The sequence below is a fragment of the Gossypium raimondii genome, chromosome 1 (genome assembly GCF_025698545.1).
Source record: "Gossypium raimondii isolate GPD5lz chromosome 1, ASM2569854v1, whole genome shotgun sequence".
Classification (NCBI taxonomy): Eukaryota; Viridiplantae; Streptophyta; class Magnoliopsida; order Malvales; family Malvaceae; genus Gossypium; species Gossypium raimondii.
Genome location: NC_068565.1, coordinates 8,854,764 through 8,874,545, shown reverse-complemented (window position 1 = coordinate 8,874,545; position 19,782 = coordinate 8,854,764). Strand labels below are relative to the sequence as shown.

General features: G+C 34.2%; 4 protein-coding genes across 8 annotated transcripts; 2 read left to right on the top strand and 2 right to left on the bottom strand.

Annotated features, from left to right (window-relative positions):
- Positions 1 to 762: 762 nt before the first annotated feature.
- Positions 763 to 2,126, top strand: LOC105780505 (protein LHCP TRANSLOCATION DEFECT). Its single transcript, XM_012604890.2, has 2 exons — positions 763 to 1,124; positions 1,692 to 2,126. The coding sequence occupies exons 1-2, from the start codon at positions 864 to 866 to the stop codon at positions 1,947 to 1,949; spliced, it is 519 nt and encodes a 172-aa protein (XP_012460344.1). The 5' UTR covers positions 763 to 863; the 3' UTR covers positions 1,950 to 2,126.
- Positions 2,091 to 5,121, bottom strand: LOC105780494 (hypothetical protein). Of its 2 annotated transcripts, none has more exons than XM_052631294.1 (5): positions 4,843 to 5,121; positions 4,295 to 4,412; positions 3,761 to 4,000; positions 2,679 to 2,969; positions 2,091 to 2,608 (listed from the first exon to the last, which is right to left on the bottom strand). In XM_052631294.1, the coding sequence occupies exons 1-5, from the start codon at positions 4,926 to 4,928 to the stop codon at positions 2,195 to 2,197; spliced, it is 1,149 nt and encodes a 382-aa protein (XP_052487254.1). In that variant the 5' UTR covers positions 4,929 to 5,121; the 3' UTR covers positions 2,091 to 2,194. The 2 variants fall into 2 exon arrangements, with proteins under 2 accessions (XP_052487254.1, XP_012460319.1); XM_012604865.2 differs by having other exon boundaries at positions 2,091 to 2,473; positions 4,843 to 5,114.
- Positions 5,122 to 5,769: 648 nt separating this feature from the next.
- LOC105780461 (sm-like protein LSM8) lies at positions 5,770 to 7,707 on the top strand. Of its 4 annotated transcripts, none has more exons than XM_012604824.2 (6): positions 5,770 to 5,898; positions 6,567 to 6,612; positions 6,830 to 6,870; positions 7,014 to 7,088; positions 7,302 to 7,354; positions 7,454 to 7,707. In XM_012604824.2, the coding sequence occupies exons 2-6, from the start codon at positions 6,576 to 6,578 to the stop codon at positions 7,542 to 7,544; spliced, it is 297 nt and encodes a 98-aa protein (XP_012460278.1). In that variant the 5' UTR covers positions 5,770 to 5,898; positions 6,567 to 6,575; the 3' UTR covers positions 7,545 to 7,707. The 4 variants fall into 4 exon arrangements, with proteins under 4 accessions (XP_012460278.1, XP_052487248.1, XP_052487244.1 ...); XM_052631288.1 differs by having other exon boundaries at positions 7,432 to 7,707; XM_052631284.1 differs by having other exon boundaries at positions 7,302 to 7,369.
- Positions 7,708 to 7,792: 85 nt separating this feature from the next.
- On the bottom strand, positions 7,793 to 11,171 carry LOC105780452 (uncharacterized). Its single transcript, XM_012604811.2, has 8 exons — positions 10,823 to 11,171; positions 10,326 to 10,438; positions 9,868 to 9,946; positions 9,267 to 9,295; positions 8,969 to 9,062; positions 8,725 to 8,814; positions 8,447 to 8,636; positions 7,793 to 8,354 (listed from the first exon to the last, which is right to left on the bottom strand). Exons 1-8 carry the CDS (start codon positions 10,967 to 10,969, stop codon positions 7,915 to 7,917), a joined length of 1,182 nt encoding a protein of 393 aa, XP_012460265.1. The 5' UTR covers positions 10,970 to 11,171; the 3' UTR covers positions 7,793 to 7,914.
- Between the last annotated feature and the right edge of the window lie 8,611 nt (positions 11,172 to 19,782).

Here is a 19,782-nt window from a genome sequence, read left to right as displayed (position 1 = left end):
AATTTTAATATACTTTTTTTTAAAATCGAATTCTTCTATAAAATTATATTTTTTTGCAATTTTTTAAATATTTCAGTTTTTCTAGAATTTTTTTTCAATTTTCCAAAGTTAATCTTTTTCAAATTTTTAATTATGAGTCTATTATTTTGAATTCTTAGAATGCTTTATATAGTTTTGGTGTTTCGCAAATAAAATAAAATTTATTACATATTTTTAGAATATATTTTTAAAATTTGAGGTTTTTTGTAATTTTTTAAAAATTAACTATTTTTTAATTTTGAATTTTCAAAATTTACATTTATATATTTTGAAATTTTAAAAATAAATATTAAATTATATGTTATATTTTATTTTTTAATTGATATAATGTACATTATATAAAAAATAAAAAAGAAAGTGATGTGATTCATTTTAATAGCTTCACGTGCTAATTTTTTTCCCTAATCGTATGGATTAAAATATATAATGAAATAATAGTTTAAGTATTAAAAAATATTAAAATAAAAGAAGTGTTATTATTTGTGTAAAAGAAATAGATTTAATTCATAAAAATATATATAAATTCAAAACATATCTATGCTCTTATTTAAAATATAAAACAGCCTCCGGTATTGTATAGAAGAATAAAATAAAATAACAGCTAGGCAAACTAAGCACTAAGCCTTTTATTCATAGAAGGTCAAAATAGTCAACCAAATCAACGGCCAAGAACACTAGTGCAAGATAATATGCAACAAAACAAAACACACTATTAAACATTTCTTCTCCAAGACGATGAGTGGATAGAAACTTGAAGTGAAACGAACCACTTTCATTTACTTCGCTTGTCTCGCAGAACCAAAAAGAACAAATCAAAAGAATCAATGGCTTCAATCCCATGTACTTTTCAAATACCCTTTACTTCAAAACCCGTAAATTCTCTTCCATCTCTGCCAAAACTCAGCTCCAAGTTTCTGGGCTCTCAAAAAACTCTATCTTGGTCAAGGCCCTCAAGAATTGGACCCTCTAATGGTTCAAGAACTCAATGCTGGTTCAAGTTTGGTAAGAACGGCGTTGATGCTGAAGGTGCTGGCATTTATGGCAGCCAGGGCAGGGATGATTTTGACAGGGATGATGTTGAGCAGGTTGTTCTTTAAGCTTTATACTTTTGCAGCTTTGCTTTTCTTTGTCGAACAACTTGTTCTTGTTCAATTTGTCCAGGTTAGAGAAAGTGTGAGATTGTTTGCTGAATGGGTCTTTTTAGCTTTTTAATGCTATTTTTTCTTGTTTTTACTTATTGGTTGTTTGGTAATGAAGAAAAAGAGCCAGGGAATTCAAGCATTTTCCCTGCCTGGAAAAGGAACCTACTTAGATAGAGGATGCTAGATTGAAGGGTAGAAAACAATTTTCTTTTTAAATTTTTTGAGATGATTTCATGATGATATAACATTATTACAAACATATCAAGAGGATTGAAAATTAATCAACTTATTGAATGGTTGTTAATTATTATGTCATCTCCAGAGAATGGAAATGTGTGGATGTTAATAGATGAATCTCTTGTGAATATGTTGAAGTATCGTACCCTAGATTCATGCCCGAGTACGTGTTTGTTCGAACATAAGTACTCTTTTTAAGGAACTGTTTCATACACGTATGTATACGAAAGCTTTCTTTGTTTCTTCCATTGATGGAGCTAATTTGTTTTGCAGTACTTCAACTACATGGGGATGCTTGCTGTCGAAGGTTCCTACGATAAGATGGAAGCTCTTTTGAACCAAAACATACACCCAGTAGACATTTTGTTGATGCTGGCTGCCTCGGAAGGCGACAAGCCAAAAATTGAAGAGCTGTTGAGAGCTGGAGCTAAGTATGATGTCAAGGATGCAGATGGGCGTACTGCCCTTGAGAGGGCTGTCAATGAAGAAATAAAAGACTTCATTCTCGGTTTCTCTGTGCAAAAAGCTTGACATGGTCAAATCGATCTATTTTAATCACTGATATAAAACTTGGTCTTGTATGTTTATACCTAGTTTGAACATTGTTGGATAGAGAGAAAAAAGTTAGTGTTTCGTGTATTAAATCTGCCTATAAATTAGATAAACTTCCACTACCAGCTCAAATGATGATATAACTTTACTGATTTACCCTGTCATCTGTATAATTTCATTCTGAAATACAGAAAATAAAATGGTGTTTATGGAAGTTTGAACATCTATTTGAAGTAAAGCTCAAGCAGCTTCTTCAAAGTGTCAAATACGCTCGTAAAAGGGTTAAATGCAACAGGAGCCTTTAGTTCAAGATCAGGGAATTCGTTTGTTAGAGCTTGTTGCATCCCAGGCATGGACATCATAGCAGCTAGCTGACTGTTGGACATCACTTGACAATCTTGTGGGGTGTCCTTGATTTTGCTTGGGTCATATCCGTAATTTGACAAGTACGATTTGTACTTCTCTATGAACTCATGTCCCGGATTTGGTGTTCTTGAGTAGATCTGAAACAATATACCAGATTCACAAAGAACCAGTTTTACATATCTGAAATATTCAGATTCTGAATCAACTGTTGTATTTCTGTATGATTTGAACAAGAAATCAGTCTTTTGCCTTGATATGCTCGTATCTAATATCTGTGTTTAAAAACAGCCGTTCTGTAATGAGTATTTAATGTATGCTTCATCAAATATGCTATATGTTTACCTGGATAAAACTTGTGTCTTTTGCTCCTGAAACAAGGGAGAAATTGTCATAATCGGTAGCAATCACATCGTAAGGTTCTTTGGGGATGAAAGGCAATGTAGGGAAACGAAGGTAGCACTTCTCTTTAATCATCTCTTGCTTTTCTAAATCAGTTTCATTCTTCACCAAATCTTCATCTGAAAGGCATTGAACCTTTCCTCTTATTCCGGTAATATACCCGTCCGGCCCTCCATGAACACAAAACGTATCAACCTGTATAGCAGGTGTTTTCATGTCGAATGTATAAACTCCCTGCAAATTAATTGATTACAACATGTATGGTTTTAGCAATCAAAGTTTGGGAGTCAAAAAAAGTTTTGACTGGATGAAATCTATAACAGTAATGAAGATGAGATAAGAAACTAGTACTAGTTTCCAGTTCTGATAAAACTAGCTTGAAATCCGGTTTGATTTTTTATTCATTGAATTGCATATGGTAAAGTGAAACTCAAGAAACCTATGATGATTGAAATAGTTCAAGCTTCTGTCAGTCACAACAATAGCAGGTAAAATTAAAATATTTGTGGAGACCTGCACCCGTATAGTGACCCGAAAGTTTTACAGTTTCCCACAAAAAGTGACTCTCAAGTATGAGCTTAAGTCTCTACAAATATATTATAGCGGATCCTCAGAGTTTCTCAATATGGGAGTAAATCAGTAAAGTGTCACAAAATCAGTTATGTATCTAACTTTTAGGGTGTGTTTGGTTAGGTGGAAAAGTGGAGAGATGGGAGGAGGGAGTGGATAAGTGTAAAGAAAATATATTTGGGGTGTGCTTGGTTGGAAAGAAAATAGGAGGGGTGGTCATTTTCCATCCTGATGCCTTAAAACCAATTCTTCTAAAGTAGAATGATGTGAGAGAAAATGGAAGAAGTGTGTGTTAGTTCAAATTATATATTTTTCAATTGTTTTATTTTATCTTCCCTACCAAGGGCACCTATGGAAAGAAAATTTATCTTTTCCATCTTTCTATTTTTCTACCCCTTCAATTTTCTATCCTTCCAATTTTCTTTCCACTCTACCAACAAAGCCTTAATGTTTACCTGAGTGCAATGACAGTCTTCTTGACCCTGTCCTGCAAATCCGCGTTTGAGTGATGCTACTTCGAACCACCTTCCAGAATATCTAACAGGATCAAAGTTCTTTGCTGTCATCCCTCTCATCATCATTAGCTTCCCATTTCCTTCACCAGAATCTTCTTCAAGGGGTAGAGTTAGTTCATTATCCGTGGCACTTGCAAGCTGGCAGATGCTGGGGTCATGAGATAAATCAGCTGCAAGAACCTGCCAACGAATGGCGATTAAGTATAAAACATAAAGCACTCCGTACTGCAATGCTATGATTTCCACATAGAGGGCATTGGAAATTACTTATCCCAACATCTAGACAACTTTGAAGCTTAATTTGAGTGGATATTGGAATTTCTTACAATCTTAATAGTGTTACCACATGCAGGGATGCCTTTTTCATACAGAAAAGAAGCTTATAAAGTGACGAACAATTAGACAAACCTCTTCGGATAAATTCATCAAACAGTGACAAAACCATTGGGAATAGAAAAAAGGCAACTACCTCACCTGGTTTGTTTGAGACAAAAATATCAAAGATGCAAGGCCTGAAACAATATGACTTGCAATAGCTTTATTAGGAGGGCTCTTGATAGAGAAATTTAATGTCAGCTTTCCAGGCAATCCCCTGTAATAGCAACACAGTCAAATGTCAAAGATAAGGGTTAAATGTTAGAGCATGTTAATGGGTTTCTAAAAATCTAAAAACCCATCAATTAAGACACATGAAACATCTAAAATGAAGTACCCTATCCCCAACCTTTACTATGCAAACTCAATACCAAAACTGCTATTAAACCATATATAATTATGAAGCTATGATCATCTCGCTTTAAAGGTTCACAAATGCCCTCATCCATAATAACAAAATGTCAAGTAAAACAAGCAGCATTTTCACCAATTCTCCACACTATTCGAGCTACCATTTTTCTCGTTCATGAATTCTCCACTTTCCAGTAAACTTCAATCAAAAACCCTATAATAAAGCTAAATGAACGAAACCCAGATAAAAAAAGAAAAGACCCATCAATAAGAAGAATGGGAGAAGTTGAAGGTACCTGGGAATATGAGGAGGATGAGAGGATGAACAACATTGGAAGAGAAGCAGTGGTGAAGTTTGATGATAAAGAATTGCATTCACCATAGTTATCTGCCTTTAAGCCCTTAACTTTTTGTTTATAATGCTTCAATACAATCTCTCTCTTTCTCTAAAAGTTGTTCCAATTGAACTCTCTTTAATCTGCTTTCACTTTTTTCTTTCTTTTTCAGCTATTCTTTTCCCTTGAGTTCCAATTTAAATTCACTGTTGGGAACTTCTGAAAATATCTAGAAAAGGGGGACGTTTAATGTTTACAGTTAATAATGGTTAACATCATGCAATAAAACATAGTAAATCTGTAAACGAGATATTTGTGATGTTGGGTCAGTCTCCAACCTTTGCATTTCGTATATAAATAAGGTCCCATGACATATACTGAACTATACAATTTTTTTACATGATTTTGACGATTCAGTTGATCAACATGACAATTCAATTTTTTTTATATTAACGATGAATATTTGATGTAGTGAAAGTGAATTTTTTATTTTATAAATAATTCTAAAAATTGATATACATATTTTTTAATATTTATTTTAAATATTTTAATATACTCAGAATGCTTATCAACCCACAGTCTAAACAATTATATTTAAAAAATATTATTTAATAAAATTTTAAAGGTGTCCTTTTTATATAAATTTCTAATAAATATATATTTTCTCAATTTTTTTATGATTTAATTTTTCATAGTCTTTTTTGAAGCCAGTAGCCCAATACGAATAAAACAAAAATAAATTTTAAAAAATACAACCCATGAATTCATTTTAGGCCTGTTAACAGCAAGATGAAATGCCACGTCATTCTTAAAAAGCAACCTACGACAAAGATTACGCCACGTCATTACCTTCCAAATAGGAGATGAACACTCCTATAAACTAACTATTTTCAATGCTCTTGTTTGTTTCCCCCTTTTCTTTTCCCCCTCTGCCCTAACCCAGCCGGCATACTTTGGAAACCCGACCCGAAAAATATTCGGGTTCCTAACTGATCCCTTCAGCTTCTCCATACTCAGGTTTTAGCTTCTCTCTGTTAAAATTTCTGTTTTTATTTGCACTTTATTGATTTCTTATTTGTTCTTAAATGTAAAACTTTTTTAATATAGATTTTATAGTTTTAAGTTGTTAACCTGATGAAATATGGGATTTTGAGACTTGGGTTTATTGAAGTGAGTGATTTTGAAATCTGGGTTGACGTCGAAAGCACTTGTTTTTGTTTTGTTTTGTTTGTAATTTGTTTGTGTATAGTAATGGGTCTTTGTTGTTTAGTATTGTAGGTTGGCTTCTGAATTGGACTTTTAAATTAGACGTTCAAAAGTTGGAGTTAAAATCAATTGAAGAAATTTTATTGAATATCTACAAAATTGGTTTGTGAAGAAATGTCTTTGATACATTGTGACAACCTATAAATTATTGAATTCCAGTTGTTTAGGGCTCTAGTAATGGATTTGTCTCTATGATCCTAAAAAGGTATTTTTGAAGTATAGCATTGAGACATATGGGTAGTTAAGTCTTGGGAGTATTCTGTCTATAATGTGAGAGTTTGAAGAGTTACAATGTGTATTTGAATTACGAAGTATTTATCCCTATGTGATTTTCAATGATATATTTTGTTTTGTATGCAGACCTTTTAGTTCTTCCATGTGACATGCATAATTGATAGTCACATTTACTGCTTTTTCAGAGCTTTGAAATGTCAACTGGCCCTGGACTTGAGTCTCTTGTAGATCGTAAGCAGACTGTGATAACCCCTTTGTTTCTTGGAATGTTATAAGCATAACATCTACAGGCAAACAAAAAGTGGGGCTGCATCCGCCTCAACTTTCAAACCCTTTCTCTATTCCTTATCTTCTTGATGAGCATTTTCTGTCGAAGTTATTGTGTGTTGGCATTGTTTATCGTCTTTGTCTATTTATCAAACTCTGAACCATCTTCCTTTATGTACAGAGACAATCTCGGTCATCACGAATGATGGGCGCAACATAGTAGTATGTTAAGGAATTCTTGCTATGCATTTCTTTATCCTTTTGAAAGAAGAAAATTTTATTTGCTTAATTCTAAACTATTTTAGTTTCAATGAGATCCTAATTTGCAACATTACTCCTTTTTTTTTCCTCTCCCTAATGCAAAGGGAGTCTTAAAAGGCTTTGACCAGGCCACAAATATCATTCTCGATGAATCTCATGAACGTGTGTACTCCACCAAGGTTCGTACCCTTATTCAATTCATTTTATACATTTAACCACTGGCACCTAGTTGATTGAAGAAGCAAGAGGGTTTTCTTTATCATAATTTAAAATACATATGAACAACTTCTTAGCCTCTATTTGATCCTTTCTTTCCCGTCTTTTCTTCATCCTACATATGATATTATTCAATTGGAAAAGTTTTACTATGATTTACGAGTTGAAATTTGCAGGAAGGTGTTCAGCAGCTTGTATTGGGTTTGTACATAATAAGAGGCGACAACATGTACTTTGCTTTTCAGTTTCGTTTTCTATTCATTATTTGAAATTTTCAGTTGTTAGCTTGGTTGACTTCCTTAGCAGTTTATGCTTTTCATTATTGCAGAAGTGTTGTTGGTGAACTAGATGAAGAGCTTGATTCTGCTCTTGACTTGTCAAACCTTAGAGCACATCCTCTGAAGCCTGTTATCCATTGATTGAACAATGAAAGCTCATAGAGTTGCTATAGACAGCATGTTGGATTAAATTCCACAACATGTTAAAAGAACATATCATGATGATGAGAAACCCAATATGTATTAATTTTTTGATGCATTTTTATGTTATATTTTATTGGTAGCTGTTTAAATGCTTCATTCATATTGATCACGAGCTAGCATAAAAGGTGAAAATTTTGAATGCTGATATCTAATCTAGGACTCAATGTAAGGGCTGCAAATTCAACTGAAAATAAATGAACTTTCTGATTTGCGAAAATCCAATGTCATATGTACAAATTAACTATCCTCTTGTAAAACCAAGACTAACCAAAAACGAACTGAAAGAATGGCTTGTTGAATTGATCAATCATTCGAAGAGACTATTATTGAGGTTTCCAAGGGTGAGCAAGCTATAAAATGCATCTGTCTTGTCACCTCCGCTGCTTCCACTTCCTTTTGAAGCAAGATCAGTTGGATTCATTGTTGATGGACCAGCCCTTAAAGGAAGATCAGTTGGCTTTGCTGGTGAAGATGCTGGCCTTTTTACAGATACAAAAGCCACTTTCCTCGCATTAGACATCACTTCAAAACTATCAGAGATAGCAGAAGTGCTGGTGTCTGCAACCAAGTGAGCTTGGGATACATTTTTCAGTTCACTGTTTTCTACGAAAACAGTGCCGTCTACTTTTTCAGCAACATTTTCAACCTGCATCTTGTCGTCGTCATGGTCTATTGTGATGCCGGTTATAGAGACTTTCATACAAGGTGATGTTTCTGCATCAGCCTTCTCAGCAGTTGGTTCATCATCTACTTTTTCAGCAACATTTTGATGGATCAGATTATTGACTTAATCCAATTAAGGTACCCTAGTAAAGAGTCTAGTTGATGAACGTTTTTACCTCCAAGAAACGACTCGATAGTCTCATACTGCACTGCATTACCTCCTGCTGAAACTTCTCCATCATTGCCCCTTTCTTGCATTTCAATCTCACATCTATTTGTCCTCTCAACCAATACAAACTTATCCATGTTCCAGACACACTCTAGGGTGACAAAGTCCTCTTTTTTCGGAAAAAACTCTCTATATACCTGCATCATTGTGAAGTAAAAAAGGCTAAGGCACCACTTCTATGCAACCGGACCATAAGAATCTATCAAATATGAACCATGGGTCAACCTCAATTCCTTGATGAGTTATTTTAATGGACTGCTTCTTTTGGGAGAGAGAAGAGGCGGTGTTGAACACTGGGACCATATCAAGTAATATCTGCAAAAAGGAAAATAAAGTTTGAATTCCATGCTACTTAAAACAGGTCCATTAACCATGTAAATTCAATTAATGCAGTCACATAATGACCTAAATGGGGTATATAACTGTTTCTACAAAATTCAACTATTCAATTGGAAGTTTCTAAACTTACTTGTTGAACCAAAACTCGAAGGCGTGCAAGGAGAGCTAAAACAGTCAGAGAAAATCCCATAAAAAATGAGCGAGCTACCAGAGTAGATATCTCACTATAACATTGTCAAGGTAGTCAAAAGATGATAGAATTTCTTCGATGGCTTTAGTACATGTATTTTAAGGATTCACCAATATATGAGTCACTACCTAGCCTATTAACACAAAACAAAATCTAAAGTCAACTTTCAACCTCTATTTTAAAGTCTCCCAATCCTTATGTATTATCCAATTTAATAAAAGAAACTGATAGAGGATACGTCGCTGCTCTCAACATTGGCTCAACAATCTGCAAGAGAAACACAGAAACCATTCATATATAAATTCTGCAGCAGGAAGCAGGATGAATGCACATAATTACATAGTTATTTGGTCACAACAATCCTCGATAGTTGCATCCAGCCAACTGCCTCAAGGATGTAGTATTGCTCAAATTTAAAGATACCAAAAATATAAACTAATAAAAGTCATCAAAGAATTAATACACGATAATCTTAAACAGGGACTGGTAATAGAATATTTGAATTTTTATAATATACACTATTATGTCAACTTCTTTTTTTTTTTATATATTTCCAGTACAACCAAAACACTAAACAAGGGAATTAAAGACGTAAGTTGAGATGCAACATAAACATACAGATAGACAAGAAGGCTACAGGCACAATAATGCAAATGAAAATAATAATGAAATCTAAAGATGATAAATCTAAGACCAAAGGAATCGGAATAAATTTTTGGATTGAGGACAAAGTCAGGCAAGAAAATCAATAAGCTAGCAAAGTAAAAGATAATAATTTCAAGGAAACTGATAGTAGCAAACAATACAGTGTGAGGACGAAATGAGATCGAAATATGTACTTGTGATAGTAAGCGTGCTGCCCCCAAAAGTCGGTCCATAAAATTAGGTTTTCCAACATCATTTTTTCTCCTCTTCAAACTGTAAAGCAAACAAAATGAATGAACTCCAAAATTTAGTCTCCGCTAAATACATATCAATATCTTATCATAGAAAATGACATGATTAAAGTTCAAGCTTAAGATTGATTGTCAGATGAGTCAATATTGCAACTTATTCTTGCATCACCTCCTATACCAAAAGATGCATTAGACAAACAGATAACAACCTACATATCCACGGCTGCAGCATAAATAATCCTTTTGATTTTAGGCTCCCTAAGCTACTGCGAATTTGCATCAACCAATAGAAAACAAATGCATTGCTTTTTTTCTCAGTCCTTGTGAAGCCAAAGCCAGTATTCAAATACATGTAGTTCAAACCAATCAAATGTAAATGTAGTAACTGTTAATATGCATACCTTTCTAAAAGTTGCACCTTTTGTTTAGGTCTGATTCCAGTGATAACTAGAAAGCAGGAACTTATTAATTCCTCCAAATTAGCAGATTTCAACAATCTCAAGTCCCTCCTTACCTAATTTCACACAAAAAAGAAAATTTAGGCACGCATAAGAAGAAAATAGAATTAACATAAATTCTCGAGTATTAAATTGGTTATATAACTCATCACCTGGGAAACAAGGATTTTAACTCGTTCCTTCTTTAAAAAAACAACAGATAGAAAAAGTTCAGAGCTTATAGTTATAATATCCTTTTCTCTTCCCTCAGCTTTCTCGGCAATCAAACATCTTTTCTCAAACTGGGCATTATCCTTTCTAACAAAAAGAACCATATACAACCCAAAACTCCTATAAATTTATCTCCTCCTCTTTCGCTCTCTCAGCTTTCTCACCATCCAAAAAAACCCCAGAAAACTAAAACCCCAAAAAAATTCAAAATAAGAAGAAATAAAACTAACCTTTAAAAGATACTGAAAATATGATGACCTTCTATGCTGGTTCTTGTTCTTGTAAACAATTCTTTCGAAGATGCCACACTCTACTTCAAGCTGACCCAAAAGAGACTTCAATTTCTCTTCTTTCGTGGAATCAATTTCAGAATCCATCGTTTTGCTTCTTCCTGTTTTCTTTCGCAGATTAATTAACTAAAATTCAATACAGGTAAGGGTTTAAGGATGTTTTTTAAGGGAAACGGCTAGATCCTACAAAATTTGGGTTTTAACCTAAGATTTACTAACGGGCTGGAAAAGATTATAAACGAAGATTTGGGTTTGGAACAGTGAATCCAATTAAATTGGGCTCAGACAAAAACCAATTCTTTTTCTTGCATAAACAGACTACTTCATTACAAACATCAACAAGACGTATAGTTGAGTGAAAATTTTAAAATAAAAAATTGAACAAGTATATTAAGATATTGTTACATCAAATACTGTACCAACAATGAGGTATGAAAGCCTGTTTATGGAGGATTTGATGAGAAGTTAGAAAAAAGAATTAAAGGTTATAATGAGTTGATTGAAAGTGAAAAAGTAGACTATCTTTTCTTATGATACCAAACAAGAAACACACACCCAAAATTTGATGTTTACGACGTGTACTTGTGTTATGTAGTTGTAATAAAAACAATTTAATCCGGGTCCGATGCAATATAAACATCCTAAATGGGGATTTTTTTTTATAATACCATTCAACCATCACATCCGTTGAACTAAAGTATTAACATGTTAATGTTTTTCTCTAAAAATATATATAATTTTCGATGTATTAATAATTCCAAATTATATCGATTTTGAAATATCTTTGTGGGAAGTGGGGTGCAAAGAAAATCTTTGCTAGTCATTTCCATAGTTTCTGTTTGGTGCAAAGATGTATTTTCATTGTGGATGACAACTTTTTTTATTTATTTATTTTATATCATAAACAGTTTATCTCTATCTCTATTGGTAATTTAGGTGAGAAATTATTAAATTATTTTTATATATTAGAAGTAAATTAACTTTTATTCTTTTACGTTTTTAATAAAAATTAATATAAAATTTGTAAATATTGATGTTTGAATCAATGACATATCACCCGTATTAATAAAATATTTTATTTAAAGTATTATTTTAATGTTATTACACAAGTACATTATGAATATATATATTAATACTATCGTTGATTGAGTTGATGTTAGAAGTCAACGCGATACCAATTCAACAAAATTGATAATATCATGATAAACAATTTGAGTGCATTTCATATTCTTAATTTACTTATTGAAATTTCCTTTTACTCACAATTTAAACTATTTTTTTATTTTAATTTTGTACGTATGGTATATTTGTTGTTATTAGTTTCAAACCTTACATTTTTATACGCACACTTTTGTTCTAAATACATGGTTTCCACGTGTATAGTATGTGATAGAATTTCTAATATTTATTTACTCGGTTTGGCATAAATTAAAAGGTTAAAATATGTTTATTAGTCCTTATACTTTGATAAAATTTGAGATTTAATCACCGTAGTTTAAAACTAATAATAAAGCCCTCCAACTTTTTAATTTATAAATCCCAATTCAATCATAAAATAGTAAGTATTTTCTATCGAAATTTGTCAATTTGACATATTGATTAAGCTACCCTCATGTGACATGGCATATGATGATAGAAAATAAACATGTTAAATTGATAAATTTTAACGAAAACTGTCAACAAGAGGTAAGTTAAAATATAAGTATTAAATCTCAAATTCTATAGAAGTTTAGGGACTACTAGCATATTTTAACCAAATTAGAAATGCTACTAGATATAAAATTTTAGAAAAATTAAGATATAACGTCACATCACATTTATTAAAAATAAATTAAGTAAATTTGAATATAATAAAAAATAAAAGATTCACATAGATGTAAAACTAAAATAATGAGACACTATTTATAAAAAAATGAAAAATTAATAAATATAAAATAATAAAGCTTGTTGGAAATTTTGATACCTTTTAATAACTTTTCTCATGTAAAATTAAATACATGCGACAGAAGCTATATTTTAGATAAAGACGGTCTTTTAAGTCCAAAATTAAATTATTTTAATACATAAACATTTATTATAAATAACATCTTAATTTAATCAATCATCTTCACAACATCCTATTATTTATAATAATTATTCATAGAAGAGTTTAAGTGTCAAATCGCAAACCCTTTCTAAAAATATCTATAATAATTAATCTAATTCTATCCCTTGAAAGGGCCAAAATATCAAAAAAAGCCAATTTTTTTTAAATTTACCGAAATGGGCCCAGTATTTTATTATTTACAAAAATGGGCTCTTTTCCCCTAAATCCCGTCCACATCAGCGCGATGTCAAGGGATATGTCAGCAAATAGCGTCCACGTCAGCGCGATTTGCTTACATGGGAACAAAGCGCGATTTGTGTCCACGTCAACAAAGCACGCTGACGTGGACGCGATTTTGGGGTGTTTCCCACGTTAGGTTTTTTAGGGTTTTTTAGATTTTTAGGGCTTCGGAGAGAAATTAATTAATTAAAATTAAATTACGTAGACGCGAAGAATTTGTGAAATCGCGCCCTCCTGGATGCGCTTTTGCTACAGTTGGTCCTGGAAGAAATAATTTCGAGTTGACGTTTCTGAGCAAATAGTATAAAATCGCTTCTACCAGGATGCTTTATGAGAAGAATTTGTTAAATCGCGCCCACGTGGACGCGTTTTTGCTACAGTAGGTCCTGAAAAAATTATTTCAAGTTGACGTTTCTGAGCAAATAGTATAAAAAACGCTTCAAGCAAGATGTTATTTGAGAAGAATTTCTGAAATCGCGCCCTCGTGGACGCGCTTTTACTCTGATTGGTCTGGAAGAAATAATTTGAGTTGACGTTTCGAGCAAATAGTATAAAATCGCTTCTACCAAGATGCTTTATGAGAAGAATTTGTGAAATCGCCCACGTGGGCCGCTTTTGCTCTGATAGCATCTTGAAATGAGGCTATAAATGAGACAAAAATGTTCTCGAATGCATAAGTCACAGCAGAAACAATTTAGAGAGGCTAAGAAGGTTAAAGTTTCAAATATGAGTGAACGTATTAGTGCTGTTATTTACTACGATGGTGAGGTTTGCCACACCGAGAATGGTGTTATTTTTTTGTCGGAGAATACGGTGCGACTGGTTTTTAACCAGAACATAGATTTGACAGAACTTCGTAAAAGAATTAGGCGTAAAATTTTCGGAACGACGCTAATAAAAGTTCTGTCTATCACGTATCGATTTTGTTCTTCTGTTGATCCGATGACATATGACTCGTTCGACATAAAATGTGTTCGTAGCTTGGAGGCAATGGTGCAGACTCATCTTGCTAGTGGAGCACCTTATATTGAGTTATATGTACAATTTACATCGCCAAATGATGTACATGCGACCAGTGTTCGAGATGTATACACGACCCCTGGCCGACACTCGGTTAGCGGGTTACAAAATACGGAACAGCCCATGTTTGGTCGCGGTGTCGAATGCACATCCCCTGCAAGACACTCTGTCGGTGGATGGGACATGTACGTCTGTGGCTCGATGTTTGATGCTGAAAATACGTACTAGGGAACGGCATCAAGTTCTAGTGGGTGACAATCTACATCCAATTGGGGACGTTATCAAATGCCTAGAAGAAGGGATGATGTACTCCCTATAACACCAACCGGTGAGGGGACCTCGTACGCTACAGATGATTGTAGGTTAGAAGATGACTCCGATATGGATCCACCTCGAGAGCCCGAGCCGGATGGTGCAGAAGTTGGCTTATTTTCTGAACCGGAGCCTATTCCAACAGAACCTGAAGATGCTGAAAGGAGTTCAGATGAAGAAGAAAATCCACGATTCAGAGCATGCTCACCTCTAGCCCACATGCATAATGTCGATCTGTCTGCAGATAATGCGTTAGAGTTTCCAAATCTACCACACCGGTTGCGTGATCGTACAAGTTCAGGGGTAGATTCCGGTGAATTTGAAGTTGGTAATCAGTTTACCAACAAGGATAGTTTTATCGATGCTTTAAAACAACATAGCATCAAAAATGGCATTAACTACCACGTCGTTAAATCCAAATCTGATAAGTTTGAGGCGAAGTGTGCGGTCCAAGACGTCACATGTTCATGGAAAATCTACGCCTCGTTAAGGAAAAGGACAGGGTTGTGGGAGATTAAAAACTACAAAGATCCACATACATATGCTGCAGGTATAGTATTGACAGTTTCTGAATAATACTTTTATTATGCAATGTTGCATTATTTAATGTACTCGGTGTAGAGGCCCAATTTAGCCCGGGCCCAGGCAAACAAAAAAAAAACAACAAAAAAACACAAGCCCAAATAAAATGACCCAAACAGCCCGAAACCTTAACTGGTTTCAGCAGGAGCTGAAACCCTAAGGCGTCGCTCCCTCTGCTGCCCATGTGCCTCCTCAGCGCGCACCACGCCCGATGACGACGCATTCACCCATTTTTGCACCAAAATGGCAAAGCCTTCTGCTAATAGACTCCACAGACCTGCAAACAGCATGAAAAAGGAACAGGAGCAGCACCGAAAAAGCAGAAATAGTGAAAAAAGATAGAAAAAGAGCATTGATATTTCGGCTTTATAAGCCCGAAATTATGTTGTAATTTGGGGGGATTTTTGAAATACAAAAAAAGAAATCTTTGGAAGAGAAATAAAAAAAGAGAAGTTCAAAAAGGTGGATTTAGATATTATTGTTTATTTCCGTTTTCATTTTTTTCTTTTTATTTTTATTTTTACGAACCTATTTTGACAAGAAAGAAAAAGGAAAAGGCTTCAAGAACACTCACCGGGATCGTTTGGCGCCTATATCGTCGGAGGCTTCTTCTCCGGCGATAGATTCGGTAGTTGAAAGGCCGGTGGTCCTTTCCTTTTTGTTTTCTTTTTGGATGTTTCGAAACCGGAGCAGTATTTAGGAGGCCGAGATCTAAAAACGGGGTAAAAAATAATACTTTTTACTCTCATTGCCGTGCTGCGACGCCTTGATGACCGTGGTGGTGCGGTGGCCTCGCCGACTCTCGGCAGACTCTATGACCAAGGGAGAGAGTCTGAGAGAGAATAAATTTTTTTCTGAAAAGGAGGAAGAAATGAGCCTTTTAGAAAAAAATTCAACTTTTATACTAATATTGAAACGGCGTCGTTTCATCTGGGGAGCTTCAGCACCAAAACGGCGCCGTTTTGAGGAGACCCGAGATCCGACCCGTTGGACATTAAGGATCCGCGTGTTTTTGGACCAAAGGTCTATTTGCGATCCTGGTCCTTTCGCATTTATTTTCTTTTAAATTTACTCATTTTGTTCATTTTTGTTTTCTTTTAATTTATCCCCAAAATTTTGTTTGTTTTTTGATCTCGTCGCTGGCTCACTGATGCGCTAAAACGACGGACATGTGTCTATATTTGGGTTTTATTACTCAGTTGGTCCCTGATTTTTGCGCGCATTTTGATTTTAGTCCTTTTTATTTGTTTTATCGCGTTTTTTACCCTGTAATTTTATTTTTGCTCCCGATTTTGTCCCTATATCTTGTTTGCTTGTTAATTCAATCCTCTTCCACTAATTAGATTAATACTATTATTATTATTAATTATTATTGTTATCATTTATTTATTTCTACTTTTTAATCTTAATTTTGTTATATACATTAAATATATATACGTTTCTACCATATATATATACATATGTTTTGCTAATATATATATCTATATATATATATATATATATAAATGTACATTTTCAAAGTCATAAATATATTTTTATATTTAGTTTTTGGCACATACATACGCCTATATCCATATACATATTCTTTATATTTTAAAATCCATATTTTCCTTACATATATATATAATTCATATATGCCCATATTTTCAATATATTTCACAATGTATATACACACCTATATATATATATATCTATATCATATATGTTTTTTTATAAATACATATATACATACATACTTTTGACATATATTTTTAATATCTATATAAATTATCATTATTTACTTGTATATATATTTCTCATTATTTTCAAACTTTGATGTGTACATACATGTATATCTTTTATATTTTCATAATTTTTATTCATCTTCTTTATTGTTGTTATTATTTATTTATTCACATGTTCATTATTATTATTATTATTATTTTTAAAAAAATGGACATTTTAATTCTATTCTTCTATTTATTTGATATTATGTGATTGATTCGACTCTTATTTATTTCATTGTTGATGATTGTTGATATTCTTTATCCTCAACTTGTCGTATTCGTTATTGTTTTGTTGCACATGTTGACACCATGCATCAAAAACTTTTCCTAAATAAGGCAATATTTCGCGTTTGGAAAATCGAGAAAACGTGCCCTAATGTGTTGGGTTTCGATTACTCGTTTGGCCAAATAGTCGAATATCCCTTCGAAATTTCAAAACGAGGCAATATTTCATGTTTAGATTCGAAAGGATCGTACTCTAACTTACTGGGTTTCGACTTTCATAATAAATCTAAATACACGAATCTTTTCAAACTCAAGTTTTTAAACGATCTCGGGAATTAAGAAAAGATCGTGTCCTAACTTACTGGGCACGATTCGTTTTCTAAACCCGAGATAATAAAATATCTTTTAAATAAGTAAAATTTTGACATTCATTCGCGTACCGGGAATTCGAGACATTGTGTCCTAACTTACTGGATATGATTCTATTCTTCGATTAACGTGAAATATGCCCATTTACTCAAACATTTTCAACATTTTAATACAAGGATCATATTTTTAAAATTCTTCAAAGTTTTCAATTTTCGACATTAAGACATTAACTAATCAACTAGGTACCAATTTTGGGCGTTACGAGGGTGCTAATCCTTCCTCGTACGTAACCAACTTCCGAACCTATTTTTTCTGAGTTTCGTGGACCAAAATCGTTGTTTTAATAAAATCAAACCATTTATTAAAGACAACCACTTTTCGAGGTGATCCAATCATACCTCATAAAAAAGGATTGGTGGCGACTCCCGTTTCATTTTTCAAAACCCAAGTCGACCCCGTTTTCAACAAAAAATGGTGTTAACACTCGGTTTATAGGTGTTTCACAAGATCATCCCAAGATGGATTCAGCTATGTTAGCTACCTTGATACTGCCCACGGTTAAAGCAGATCCCAAGACTTCAGTACCGGTGTTAATTGCCAATATTCGTAGCCAAATTGGGTACACGCCCTCTTACCGTAAGGCTTGGATAGCTAAGCAAAAGGCGTTAGAGAATATGCATAGTGGGTGGGACGCCTCATATAATGAAATTTGGAAGTGGTGTCAGGTGCTAGAGAGATACGTCCCAGGTGCCATCACAGACCTTGAAACGAAACATGCGTACTATAATGGCCGATTGCTACGTAGATGCCAAGTGTTCAAACGCCTGTTTTGGACCTTTAAGCAATGCCGAGACGCATTTCCATACTGCAAGCCGTTGGTACAAATTGACGGTACCTTTATGTTCGGTAGGTATACTCATCGGCTATTGCTTGCAGTGCCACAAGATAGCAGTGGGGGAATTATTCCAATTGTATTTGCAATAACACCGGGGGAGTCGTCTGATGACTGGGATTTCATTCTCTCTAGGTTAAGGAGGCATGTGTGCCCCCAACCTGATATCTATGTTATTTCAGATTGGGGCATCGGTATACTAGCTGCATTTGATCGACAGGGAAGCTTATGGCAGCGCACGCACCATAGATATTGCCTAAGACACGTTGCTTCGAACTACTACATGTAATATCTATCTAAGAACGAACGACGACAAGTGACCAACATGGGTATTTAGTCTATATCTGTGTTATTTCGTTTGTCAATTTAAATTAGTTTTATTGGTAGAAGTGGTATAAATTATTTGCTATGATCTTATATTGGCAGGGTATGAAATAAATAAAGATCGTTTTCACGAGATGTTGGCAATTTTATGTTCAATTAACGGCGAAAGGGCGGACTACCTTTGTAACATACGTTTCGAACAGTGGGCACAAGCATATGATGGCGGCCTACGATATGGCCATATGACGTCGAACCTGGATAAATGCATAAATTCTGTTCTTAAAGGAACGCGCCATCTACCGATAACATCGGTTGTCGCGAGACATATTTTCGTTTGGCGGTGCTATTTCCAAAGCGGCGACAAGTTATGCGAGCGATGCGGTGGAGGCCATGTATGGTGCGAAGGTAGTTCAAGAAATTAACAAGGCCAAGGCGAGGGCAAACACTATGCACACAGTGTGTCACGATCGAGACAATTTATGGTTTCGCGTGACAGAGTTTGACAGACCGCACCAAGGTGTTGTTGGCGGGTAATATCGTGTACACTTGCGAAATAGGACTTGTGACTATGGGATGTTTGATGCACTTCATTATCCATGCGCTCATGTCATTGTAGCTTGTCAGAATCTCCGTCTGGATCCGATGAGCTATGTGGACGAAGTGTACAAATTAGAAAACATGTACAGCGTCTGGAGACACATTTCCCACCGGTCCCAGATGAACGTAAGTGGCCGCCCGTATCTCTTGCTCCTTTTAAGCTATTACCAAATAGAGAATTGCGTCGTAAACCAAAGGGTCGGCCTTGCTCGACTAGAATACGTAACAATATGGATATCCGAGAAACAGCCAGTCAACAGAAGTTGTACGGATGGTGTAGGAATCCAGGCCATACAAGCCGATCATGCCCTAATCGGAATAGTTGAATGTAATTGTAAATAAATTATATTTTTTCAATTATTTATTGATAATTGTATTAATTGTTAGTAACAGTCAAAATATTTTTTCAAATCTAACATTATGTGAATGTAAAAATAATAACTGATAACTGTATTAATGGTTAGTAGAATTCTAAAATAATATCAAA